We start from the raw sequence: 13,785 nt of genomic DNA, 5'->3' as shown, positions 1-13,785 counted from the left end.
CAGTCCTAAATGTTGGCTAAGGCGATATCTGGTTTGTTGATCATTTTGAATAAATTTAGGAATTCAAGGGATATTCCAGAAGCCTGGACGAGGGATACAATTGGGCCAATATTTAAAAAAGGCAGGCAAGATGACATGAGTAACTCTTGACTGATTAGCTTGACATCTGTCCTGGGCAAAATAATGGAAAAGCTGATACACAATTAAAGAATTAAATGATAGAAATTAATGCCATCCAACAAAGTTTTATGGAAAATAGATCTTGTCAATCAAAATAGAATTAACTCTTTGAGATTACAGACTTGGTAGATAAAAACTCTATAGATGTAATACAATTAGACTCTTGTAAGGTGTTTGACTTAATACCCCATGACATTCTGATTTAAAAAATAAGCACTCTACAATATCAATAAAGCATATGTTAAATGAATAACTAGCTAATTGAAAGCTCACAGAAGTTGGCAATGGAGAATTATCACATGGGGGAAGTTTCTAGTGGTGTTCAACAGGGATGAATACTAGACCCAAAGCTAGTCAGTATTTTCATCTGTCAGTTGGAAATAAATATAAAACTGCTGCTGCTAACTGATAAGTGACACAAAGTTTGGCAGACTGGTAAATGAGGATGAGGACAGGGCAGACATATAGTGCCATCTGGGTTGCTTGGTAATCTGGGCCCATTCAGATAAAATGTTTTAATACAGCCGTACCTACCACATGGGCAACTGTATCCTGGAAGACAGATGTAGGGGTTGTAGTGATCAAGCAACTGAACATAAGCCTCCAGTGTAATGTTGTAGCACAAAGGTCTTAATGCAATCTTTGGATGTAGAAACAAGGAAGTTGTGAGTAGGAGTATGGAAGTGATTTACCACTGTATAGAGCATTGATGAGGTGGATGCTGAATTAATGTGTACAGTTCTGTCCATATTTTTTACACAGATTTTGAAAAATAGGAGTGAATGCACAAGAGCCACATCTGAGGACTGGAGAAAATACCTTAGCGTTCGCAATTGAAAGAGCTCTATCTGTTTAGCTCATCTAAAAAGAGAGCATACAATGTGTAAATACATTTGCAGGGAGAAAATACTGGGTGTTAGGACACTCTGTATGATAGCTGAAAAGGCATAATAAGAATCAATGGCTGAAAGCTGAAGCCAAACAAATTCCAAATAGAATTTAAGTACACTGTTCCAATGGTTAATCACCCTCACTCATAAAACTAACTGCCAGGAGAAGTGGATTCTCCATCTTTTCATGTCTTCAAATCAAATCTAGATTCCTTTCTGGAGAATACACTCTAGCCACATACAAGTTATTAGGCTCAATACAGTGGTGAAATTTAATTGCCTGTGATATACAAGAGGTCACATGAGATAATCTGTGAATTTATTATTTCATTCAAACTTAAGGTCTGATTCTGCAAGCCTCTACTAAACAGTCACTCTTAATTTGCAGTAAACTACAGAATAGTTTGGGAATGGCTTTCCAAAAACTATATCGAACACAACACAAGTTTTTCTCCCTTCATGCAGAAATCTGTGTGTCTCCACCCCTCTCCCCTTCGTTAAAGGTTTCTTAAGGAAAAGAGTTGTGAAAAGGTTCCTGCCTGGGTTTTGGTAGGGAAAGGGGTAAAGCCTCTCTCCAAACAGCCAATAAACCTCATCACTGCTGCGGGTATTGATAAGTGGATCCGGATTTACTCTCCGCAGGAATGCTGCTGAACTTTGTTGGCAGTGACTCCCTGGAGGGTGAGGTGGATACGCCTACAGGAATAGAATTGGAAGTGCTCCTAGTATAAACATTTCACTCATTTGTTTATGTACCAGATTCCTTTAGTGCCTTTGTGTGTGATGGTACCATGTTTACTTTCGTAGCTTTGTCATATAATTGCAGTCTTGCCACCATGCTTGAGACTGTCCAGGTTTTTATGCTACACCCATTGCTATAGTCTCTGAACACATGGTCAAGTCTGATTAAAAGTGTACATAGTGACAGTATTATGCAAGTTGCATTATGTAAATATATGTGCCTGCACCTGGTGGTATTTGCATACAAAACTCATTGATGACTTTAGGCCTGAATTTAGAACTTCCCTGAGTAGCTCAGGCTATGACGTCACCAAATCTCACCAGCAAAACAGTATCAGACTTGAGCAGCGCTTGGAAAGGAGGCCACCAAAGAAATCCCTGGCTGTTTCAGAAGGTGACAGTTGTGGTGATGAAAGTAGCAGCCCTCTTTCCTCTAAGCCATTAGTGAATCGGTGTACTAGCAGATTCTGTTCTGTTTGAGGTGCTAGAGAATAAAAACTTGGGCATATGTGTCATGTGTCTAATTGTTAGTTACATCATCCTGGGTCTCATGGATCAGTTACTTGAGTTGCAAACTTTAACTGTGTTATTGGGGAAAAAAAGGTTTCATGAACTGAGACAAACCTAAAAAGTCTAATCCTTAAATCACAAGAAAAGTAGCATTGTCATTTTTAGGGGATATCAAAATGACCGTTTCTCTTTTGATATGCTGGAGTGGTTGAGCAGACTGCAAACTTTCCATTGCACCCAAGAGAAAAGTATAGGAAATTTGATTTACAATCATTGCACTATAGCTCACACGGTTCCTTTTTAAACATATGCATTTGACCTTGGATACTTGTACATAGCAGGCATCAAAACACAGTAATCTTTAAACAGAGAAAGCATTTTGGAAGCTATTTATGTACATGATATTTTCTGTGGCAGGCATGTGATATGCTGAAAATCATTTGTACCACTATCAGATGAGATGCTTATTAAATGTGTATGAATCAAATGTTAAAAAACCCATAAATTGTCTAAGGGGTTGTCTACCAGACGTCAGCCAGAAAAAATTATCTAAAAGTGTGAATTTTAACTGGATTAGTTTAGTGGTATTAAATCCTTGTGTGGATGCTGTTATTCAGAATTAAAGTGGTTTTAATGTGGTTTAACTTAATTCATTTTGGAAGTGAATTAAACTAAACATATTAAAGCCAATTTAATTCTGAATGCAGATGTTCACAGTGGGGTTTAACTAATCCACTTCAGATATACTTTTAGTTAATTTGAATTAAGTTTCCTGGGTAGCCCATGTGTAAACAAGCCCTAAGTACAGCTTCAATTTTGTACATACAGCATTAAAAGTGTAGTTATTGCATAGTTGGTTAAAAAATATCCTTTTCAGATAAAATACATAGGGTTAGGTGAAGAGGATTTAGCTATCACAAGGTATCTTCAACTTAGGTGTCCTCTTAGCTGCAGTAGGCTAGGGAGTATAATTCCATACCTTGCTCGCCTTGTAGGCAGAAATTCATAGAATATCAGGGTTGGAAGGGACCTCAGGAGGTCATCTAGTCCAACCCCCTGCTCAAAGCAGGACCAACACCAACTAAATCATCCCAGCCAGGGCTTTGTCAAACCTGACCTTAAAAACCTCTAAGGAAGGAGATACCTTCCTAGGTAACCCAGTCCAGTGCTTCACCACCCTCCTAGTGAAAAGTTTTTCCTAATATCCAAACTAAACCTCCCCCACTGCAACTTGAGACCATTGCTCCTTGTTCTGTCATCTGGTACCACTGAGAACAGTCTAGATCCATCCTCTTTGGAACCCCCTTTCAGGTAGTTGAAAGCAGCTATCAAACCCCCCCTCATTCTTCTCTTCTGCAGACTAAATAATCCCAGTTCCCTGAGACTCTCCTCATAAATCATGTGCTCCAGCCTCTTAATCATTTTTGTTGCCAGGACTTGACTGTGGTGTCTGATTATAGTCTCTCTTCTGCACCCCTCACATTAATTTACCTGAGTCAAGTTTATCAGATGTTATCCTTGCACTTGTGTGGTATTTTTATGTTTGAGATCTAATCCAGAGTTGGATTGATGACCCTTGTTAAGGGAATGCGCCAGCAAACGCACAAGGGATTGTGCCAAAGTGGGGGCAGAGGTAACGCAGGATCGGTATAGTGTCTTTTTGCACCTATGCGTGTGGCTCACTGATACCTGGTGAGTGGTACAGTCATAAATCATCTGGTCATGTCTCAGAACATTTGGGCTAAGTGATAACACAGAAAGGTGGAACAGAGTGAACCCAACCCTTATGCAGTCAGTGTAATATGACAGGGGCAAGGTAATAACAAAAAAGGGGGGACAGGGTCACTTGTATCTCACCCATTGTTGGCTTGTGAACTGGGACCATCACAGCCCAGAGCCTGGGAAAGCTAACATACACACAACAAGAAAGCAGAGTTTGCAAATTGTAGATTGCAAGGATGGCATCAAGTCTGCCACTGAGAGCCCTTCCTGAACTCAGAGAGAGCGAGAGCGGGTGTGGTATGAGTTTCTGTGATTGAACCAGAGCTCTTGCCAAAGCCAGCTAGCTGAACTTACTGGAGCAGTAAGTGGGGGCGGGGGGGAGAGAATCAGTTTCAGAGAGAGAGAGAGCCCTCAACGCTTTGGTAATTTGACTTTTGTGTGAATAGAGCCCTCAATTATATCCTAGCAATGCTGAAAGCTAGACTCAGCAGTTCTAATTTAACACATCTTTTTAGTATTGCTAAATTACCTGACAATTTGCAATGTATCCATATCACTACATTAGATTTATGCCCAATGAAGGTCAATTACGAAGTATACGCACAGTACACATCGTACGTAATCAGGCATGTTATGCAGGGAAAACCTCTTGCTTTGTCCATTTTTTTTAATGTGTACAGAATCAAAGCAAAGCTGATTCCAGATGTGCTTATCTAAAGAGGATATAAAATGGTCTTAGCACCCAGTGTCTGAATTCTGTGCTGCACAGGCTGGAGTCATCTAGTCCCATCTTAAAAACTGCATTGCCATAAGTGATAATAAAAAGGCCATAGGCAAAGGTTTTAGTGCTTCATTCCCGTTATTATCCTCTTTTCCCAGGTAGCGTGGACTGATGTGTTTAGAAAAGACTCCGGTAGCCCCGGCACACTGAATAAGCGGTGCCTGGTATGAGGTGGGCCGCTTCTCAGGTCTGTCAGGGCTGGATCCGTCTGTGGGCCTTTCACCGATGAACAGCAAGCTGCGATCTTTCATGTCTTGCTCCATTTTAAAGAGTTCATATTCTGTGTGGGGCAGCTTGATGCCCAAAGCCAGACACCCATTGGTCAGCGTTATATCCTGCTCCATCCCGGCACTCCAGAAGCCTGTCTCCCCGCAGGTACCTGGCTCTGAGGAGTTTAGCATAGTCACTGTTACCTGATCCATTGCTGTAACCCGAGCACAGGTCACTTTAAATGCCAGCTCTGTGCCTCCTCTCACTATGGAGGATGGGATGCCCTTGGTGTAGTGCCCAGATGCATAGATGGTAAAAGTAGGCTGCTTGCAGAGTGGGTCAGAGTAGTGATAATAGTACCCTTCCCAGGTGCGATTGTTGCCATGAAATATGAAGTACCTGGTAAGAAAAAGCACAGCTGGCCGGACTTCACAATGAGCACTCACCCACCTGCCACTTAACTGCATCGGCAGCTCGGCTTTAGCTGGTAATATAGGTGGATAGTGTTCATCAGATCTGTATATAATCCCACAAGCAGGGCAAGGATGTGCATGATGCTGTTGGAGGCAAACAAACAAAAAGTAAATGAACAATATGACATGCAAACCCCCATTCAAAGTATTTAAACAACAACAGGCCAATCTCCATCCCTGGTGCAACTTCACTGAGGTCCTGGAGGCTGCACCAGGGATGAATTTGGCCCAATGGGTCCAAGCAGTTTAGTAAGATAAAGGGCTGCCTAGATCCCCTGCTATTCTAGGGGAAAACAAGAAGGGCCAAATTGTGTCTTTGGAGATGAGCACCTGGCTCTTCTCGAAGGCCAGTGGGAGCCGCGTGCATACATCTCAGGGCAGCAGTTGGTCCAAGAGGAGTGCTGCAAGCAGGACAAGGGATGCACTTTTGGAATGTCCTGGTTTTCTTTCACTGCAAGATTTCTGTGACGACTTGAGAGGTTAGGATCAAGGCACAAATGCTGAGGTTTTGCTCCCACAATACCATGTGCCTAGTGAAAACTTCGACAAGGCCTGGACCTAAAGAAAATGCCATCAGTTAAGGTTATTTAGGCAGTCTCTGATGCTGCTGGGAGTTGTCAAATAGGCCTGTACATTTTTATATCCATTCAGATGGTGCCAGAAAAGCCAATGCACTGCTGAGACCCTCAGAAGGAGGGCTAAGAAATGGTGCTGCATCTCCTAGAAGAGTCCATGAAACTCAGCATCAAAACACCTCTGGCCTTAAACTCTATGAAAAACGTGGATCCAACTAACATGCGTTTAATTTTGAAGCCCTCCCTCCCCCCCGGATGCCTGAGCATTGCCCAAAGCTCTATGTCAAACCAATCCTGTGTCCAATCTAATTCCATAAGAGCTTCGTGCAAAGTTGAAACCTTTTCCTATATTTCATATGGAAAAGTGTCAGTACATGGTGACTTTTTTTAAAAATAAGTATTATAACATTTGATCATTTTCTGAAATTCTAGCTAATCTGTTTGCATGAAACAAGATTAAATAACTCAGTTAACAGTAGGGTGGGTAATTTACATGCATGTTGATTGGAGTCTACTGTAATTTACTCATTTTCAGCTTGCTTTACTGCTACTGTCACACTAATGAGTGCTGACAGTACACAGTACATTATTGCTAAATAATCCCAGAAGTTGGCAAATATATATATTCTCTGTAGACAGGAAATTCTTTGATAATGGAGGTAATTTGGGGAGAGTGGGTTTCTTTAAAACAGTTATAGATTTAAGGAAGTAAGAGTAGTATTTCCCCATAGCAGGTTAAAAAATAGCTCCTAGCTGTCAGGACCAGGATGTAGGTAGCCAGGCCTATTGATCAACATAAGGCAGGGGGCCAGGTTCCCACACTAGCCAGGGTTCAGAACCAGGAGGTCAGGTCAGGAACCAAGAGTCAGAGACCAGGAGTGCAGGGTTAGTAGACAAGCCAGAGGTCAGGAAACCAAGAGATCAGAAGACAGAAATAGATAGCACTGGGTGAGCAGTCCAAAGCAGGGTACACCCCACTTGTACAGACTTCCTGCTCCTCCTTCTGTCTTAAGTAGGGGGAGCAAGCCAATCAGGTGCGCTGTTGTTCCACCAATCAGGGCTTAGGGTAGAGTCTTCTAGCTGAGTTAGACTTCAAGGAGTCCTGGTTCTAGCTGGTAATAGTAAAGTGTCAGGTGAAGGGTGGGCACATGATTAACACCCACCTCAGGCATCTCCTAGACCTGGGTTTGAGACCTGCAGGTCATTACATCAGCAAAGTTGTATGAATCTCTTGCTAGTGCAGGCTAATGTTGCATGTTAGTTAATTAAAAGAGAAGGCTGTGTCCAACAAAATTAATATTGTGAAGCCAACAATCTTACTTGTTTAAACCAGTCACATGAAGTTATTTCTAATGTATGGTAGCTTCTAATTATCCCCAAGTGGTGACATCATGTGCTGGGGAGCTTTACAGAGCTGTTTGCTGATTAATTACAGCACTATATTTAAAAAAAACGAGGAGTACTTGTGGCACATTTAAATTCAATTAATTTGCAAACTGGACACCATTAAATTAGGCTTGAATAAAGACTGGGAGTGGATGGGTCATTACACAAAGTAAAAACTATTTCCCCATGCTAATTTTTCCCCTACTGTTACTCACACCTTCTTGTCAACTGTTTGAAATGGGCCATCCTTATTATCACTACAAACGTTTTTTTTTCTCCTGCTGATAATATCCCACCTTAATTGATTAGTCTCGTTAGAGTTGGTATGGCAACCCCCATTTTTTCATGTTCTCTGTATATATATTGTATATTTTCCACTACATGCATCCGACGAAGTGGGCTGTAGCCCACGAAAGCTTATGCCCAAATAAATTTGTTAGTCTTTAAGGTGTCACAAGTACTCCTGTTCTTTTTGCTGATACAGACGAACACGGCTACCACTCTGAAACCTAGCACTATATTTAGAGAGTGAATTTCAGTATCTTAGGTTTGTTTTAAGTTAACGTTTTAAAATGTTTATGTTTACCGTCTGGTTTAGCTCATGTACATGGTCTTGGCCCAAGATAACACACAGCTTTATACCAATCCAAGCCTGTTACTTGGAGGTTTGTCATTTTGTGTTTTTCTTTTTCTCTCTTAAATTCCAGTTGTTGCAGTATCACAAGGGTGGAAACCTTCTCCCAAATTAAGCATTTCATGAGAGTTAGTCCTGTTCCAGCTGGTAATGTTCACAAGTGGCTTTTTTGCCCCATCTCGCTGCTCAATCACATTTAGTTATGATTTAGATAAATAATACCTTTTTTTTCTGGCAATAAACCAAGCTACTGGCAAAAAATAAAAATAAATCACGTCTGCTGTATAATATTATTTATATTGAAGTAAAGTGATTTCTGTAGAATAACATAATTGTATTCAGGGCAAATTCCCCTGCTAATGGCATTATATTGTGGAATAATGATTTAATGGAAGATGCTTGTTTCCTCATTCCTCTTTCAACCTGAAGGACAGGACAAAGAAATAAGATGAGGGATGCAAGACAAATAACAGCACACAGAGCTTATAATGATGTGGGACTTTTAACCTCAGGACAGAATCTGAGTCTGCATTTCTAGTGAAAACCTAGCGGGTAAAGAAAATCTATTCGCTCCATGCCCCAGCCGTGGAGGACTGTTCCCTCTATTATGTTTTCTTTGCTGCTTAGTCCAGGCTAGCTACAAGGCCACATGCTTAGTAAGGGGAAGAGCCAGATTCACATACAACTGTGCACCTACGTTTGTGGTTAGGCCGTCCCTTTCTCCCCCCCCCCCCCACCCCCACCCCAACCAGCACCTTGCACAAGACACAATTTTGTCTTTTCTAAGCCAGGCTCTCTGCCCATCACCTCCGTCTGTATCATTATAATACTGAGGTGACCTATTGCAGGTGGGGTAAATAATTTAAGAACCTCGCTTTATACAGGCTGCAGACAGACATGCATCAAAAAACAGGGGACACCGGGGAAGCTGGGCTTCCATTTTTTAATGTGGCCCAGGAGTAAGCGATGTTCTTACCACAGCGCTCTGCAAAGGGCGTTGATACCCCGTTGGTCGATAATGGAGCCTCTCAGACCACTTGGTGTGAATGTCCCCTAGGTACAGTTCCTCCACTGTCCTGCTGCCGCTCGGCTGAGTTTGAAGCAGGGGCTCGTAATGCTTCTCCACCCGCACCAGGCTGAGTTCGTGCATGGCAAAGCCCAGGGCTGTGGTGCAATCCCGCCCCTCCTTGGCACTCAGCACCTCGTAGAGGACTCCGGGAGCCCAGGACCGGCCAGGTGGAAAGAATCCACTGCAGCCCCCTCCTGACGTCTGATTGATCCGGGCCGAAATCTCCTGCATGGCCCTCTGGCTGTGGAAAACAATACCCACTTTGTGCAGGTGGTAGTCTGCCTCAGTTGCCCCTCGGGTGATCCAGGAGGCCTGGCGCAGCCTGAGCTTGCCTTTGATGACCAAGGAGTGGGACGGATTGTGGCAGGAGGGGTCCCAGTAGTAGAACTGATAAGCCTTGAACAAGCGGTTGGAGTAAAACAGGTAGGATCTGGTCAGGAACTCCGGTCCCGGACGTACCTCACAGCTAAGGGCAGAGAAGAGATCGATGGTAGAATCCTTGGTCACATATTGAATGGAAGAGCTGGGGTTTGAATTCCTGCCTGACTCTTTGTACAGAGAAATTAATGGGGCATTAACTTCTTTTGACCCCATGATGAGAGGGTCTCACCTTTGCAATGCTCCCTTCCCCATTGACCCCAAGGCCCCATATCTTACCCCAGTGACAATTATTCCTGCAATGGGGATTTCATTTCACTGCACCTCCAGCAAAGAGGTATTAAAAAATACACCCACTAACAAATCAGAGTTTCTTTGCATAGAAGAACTCTGTGGAGCATCACCCCATCCTCTCCCCAGGGCATATTGCCATAAGACTAAGGGGAGGGGAGAATCTCAATTCATTCCTCCTTACCCTCACCCAAGTGGCTTTAAATAGAAATGGTTTCACAAATGATTCAGTAGTGTTTCCTCTGTTAGGTGGCACAGAGCAATGGGGGAACTCAGTACCATGTGAATGCCAGAGATTTGCCAATAAGGGACCACATAAGAAAGAGTCTCACCCCACATCCATCATCACAAGGTACTGTGATGGAGTTGTCCACCACAGCAAGGGTGGCGGTCCAGCGGGGAGGTTTGTGAATGGGATTCAATGGGTAGCATAAGCAGCTTGTATTAAAGTTCCTTACTGAGTCCCATCTAGAGACAGGAAAGTCAGACCCACGTCTGCCAACACCCATGATTTTGTCAGGATATTTGGTGTTATTCTTACAGCCCCCAGCTCCTGGCATCATGTGATTGCATGAGAATCCCACCTTTCATTTAAAAAAAAAAAAAAGGAAGTGTCTACCCTCATGGCTGCTGAGAAAAGCTTGAAAACATGAACCTTCAAGGCTTAAATACCAGAAGGCAAATAAAAAGAAAACCTTTGTTATTACTGAGAATCTCACATTCGTTTGGAGCCGGACTCCTGATTTTTGAACACTTGGGGTTAGTAATATTGAGACCCTTACAGCAGAATGCACATTGCAGGGACGGGGGCGTCTCCTTTTCATTGCCCTTGTTAGGATACACACAGATACCACACAGATGCCTGCGCGACTCCATTTTGGGTCAGGTGGAGGGGGCTGATTAGCCAAAACCAATCAGGGGTGGGGCTAAGAGACTATAAAGTTGGTCTCTCTGCCTGTGCTCTCACTCCAATGGGGAGCTCATCCTATTTACAAGCCTGTTCTAGCTGTGAGGAGTTGTGGGGTAGGCGGGCGGGCATTTACTATCTAGTTCAGGTGCTTACTTCAGGCTATGTGTGTAGCACTACTCAGAAGCTCACTTGCATGTGGAAGTTTGCTGTAGCTCAGATGGTTGCTCTGGCCTGGGAGATTAATCATTCAGGAGTTTAGGCCAATCCCCAGAACTCAGCCCAGTCTCAGAAGCGTAGTTTAAGGGTTTGGCCTGGGTTAGGATTTAGGGGTGGCAATTTCAGTGAGACGCCCCTTTGCCCTTAAATGGGAGCCTGTTTCTCATGAAGCTGCTAGTGAAATTTTTGTGAAGTAAACTAGCATGCTTCCTGTGAGATCTTAAATTGAAAATCCCTTATTTTCTCTCCCTTTCGCTGCACCTATGAGTTTATGACCCACTGTTCATCTCCTGGTCGTAGTGAGAGGTGCACTGGAGCCTGTTCCATTGTGTACAATAGAAGCTGCTAGTCAGAACTGTGCCTTTGCCAAAGGCCGTTCACAGAAGGACATTGTAAATAATGTGTAGGCAGCAGGGTGTTTTAAAGATAGCTCAGTCCTTTGAGCACTGGCCTGCTAAATCCAGGGTTATGAGTTCAATCCTTGCGGGGGCCATTTAGGGATCTGGGGCAAAAAATTGGTCCTGCTAGTGAAGGCAGGGGACTGGACTCAATGACCTTTCAAGGTCCCTTCCAGCTCTATGAGATAGGTAAAGATGTGCTGCTGTGTTTTCAAACCTCAGCCCGTGTATTGTGTGTTCCCTCAGCCCAGAGGGCATTGATGGGGGCAACATCTGCAGCTTTGGTATGGCAGACATGGCAAATTAAGAGAGAGATGGAGGAAGTCCTAGAGGGAGTATTTGGATCTGGATTTAGAGCACATCCCAAACTGATAATATCAAGGATTTTGATTCGGCCCCTTAATTTGGTAATGGGCTATCTGCAAATGGTACCTCTGGGAGTGCATTTCGAACCACCCCAAAATTAAAGGATATTCAGCTCTTTAATGTGGGGCCTTCTTCCAGCTACAAACAATACATGAACCTTTCCCCATAAAGGAAAATCACCAACAGCAGGCACACTCTACAGTTTAACAGTGTGTGCCCATCAGTGTACCATGATGATGCTATTTAGTAAGGTGACCTCACCCTGTCAGCAGAGTCTAGCAAAGAGGCAAGACATACAATCTGCAAACTCCTCTGGGCTACTGGGATCCTTACCCTGTAGAAATCCAATGACCTTCCAGCCGGGGAGGCAGAAGAGCTGAAATTCTAGCGCTGTCCTGTAGGTGGCGCCGTTGGTACTGGCACTGTGGCTCCCAGTGGTGTTTTCCAGTGCTGTGCTGGTGAGCCTGAGACACAGGCACGTCCCATAGCTTCTTTCCAGATGCATAGGCTTAAAATAAGACAGACGCTTTCAGAACACGGATGCAGTCGCTCCTGCACTTTACAATTAAATGGGTTAGTTTGACTAAAGATTTTTTTTTTAAAGACCAGATGGGACCTGCCTGTTCCAGGAATGGCCTCTTCAATGGCGTTTCTGGTGCACTATTTGGTCCTTTTGCTAAGTTTCTGGACAGGGTGCTTTAGATCCAGTCCTGTAACTCTGCCAGAAAGGGATTGTTTCTCCTGTCCTAGAGCTACAGATGGAGCCGCTTGTTTCACGGATAGTGATTATCGTCACAGAGACAGCTTGAAAAGCCCTGGTAGTATCCAGCCTTTCACAGCTATTTCATGATCCCCAGCATTATCAGTTCATGCATGTATTATTCCCCCTGGAGTTCAGATGAAACCGTGAGAAAGCCGCTTAAGTCAAAAAAGTCAATTTCTTTATGGCACTCGATCAGATAAATAAGATAAATTCAGAGAACAAAGCAATCTCTGTGCTCTGCAGTCTCAAAGGCCCAACAAGCAACAGTATTATTTTGGGAAGGGGGCAACACAAGTTCCTTAAAAATGCCCACAAGTTGGCTCATATTCTGTCCATTACATGAGTGACTTTAGTGTTCATTAAAATGTACTTACCCATGCCTTTAATAATGACGCTATATTTTCTCTATAAGGTACATAGCACATTGCCAAAGAACCTTGCACAGCTGTGTTTAAACTGTGTAGTGTTTTAAGGGACATTTTACTGCATGTTTTTGTTGTACCTAGGTACTTTTTTTCTCAGTTTGGGACTAATTTTAACCCACTCTTCCCAGGAAGCTAAATCCTTACATCTTTCACCAATAATGATCTGCATCGGCTAGAGAGAAATGCCAAGACACTTATCAGAACTGAATGCAGGGGCAAAGCTGACGAGTTTAATTTTAAATCAGAAGCCATTACTGCCATTACGTCCATTACGCAGCAGATTTAGTCATTTTGCCTGACAGATGTTGGTGCACAAGTGTTCTCTGTGCCCATCACTCATTCACTGCATCCTGATTAGCTTGGACAGCAAGCCTGCTGAATGCATCAGCAGCACAGAGAAGAGCTCATTCACAAAAGCCTGGTCATCTTAATCGCATATTGTATTGCTGCAAATTAGCTTGTCTTTTTGCACAACACTGAAGCACGGTCGGTTGCTCCAGCGCTCAGTCTGGATGCTGGCTTTATGAGAGTGTGAAATCCTGTTGTTACAACCAGTCTGGATGGTGCCCATATTCTGATCCATGAAGATCACTGCAGGCCCATAAAATGGCAAACCTCACAGCTCAAACTCTGTATGTGCAGAAGAGCAACAGACCCACATTAGAAAGGCTGAGAGAGATCTGCTATCACAGGGGTAGGCAACCTATGGCATGCGTGCCAAAGGCGGCACGCGAGCTGATTTTCAGTGGCACTGACACTGCCTGGGTCCGGGCCACCCATCCCTGGGTCTCTGCATTTTAATTTAATTTTAAATGAAGCTTCTTAAACATTTTAAAAACCTTATTTGCTTTACATACAACAATAGTT

The 13,785-nt window shown here is 43.3% G+C and overlaps 1 protein-coding gene across 1 annotated transcript; it reads right to left on the bottom strand.

The window, feature by feature from the left end:
* Positions 1–4,823: 4,823 nt before the first annotated feature.
* APCDD1L (APC down-regulated 1 like) lies at positions 4,824–13,087 on the bottom strand. The gene is made up of 4 exons (XM_065414703.1): positions 13,063–13,087; positions 12,064–12,238; positions 9,079–9,637; positions 4,824–5,591 (listed from the first exon to the last, which is right to left on the bottom strand). The coding sequence occupies exons 1-4, from the start codon at positions 13,085–13,087 to the stop codon at positions 4,824–4,826; spliced, it is 1,527 nt and encodes a 508-aa protein (XP_065270775.1).
* Positions 13,088–13,785: the final 698 nt, after the last annotated feature.

The sequence above is a fragment of the Emys orbicularis genome, chromosome 12 (genome assembly GCF_028017835.1).
Source record: "Emys orbicularis isolate rEmyOrb1 chromosome 12, rEmyOrb1.hap1, whole genome shotgun sequence".
NCBI classification, from domain to species: domain Eukaryota; kingdom Metazoa; phylum Chordata; order Testudines; family Emydidae; genus Emys; species Emys orbicularis.
Note: the sequence above shows the minus strand (reverse complement) of the source record. Positions and strands in the feature narration are given on the sequence as shown.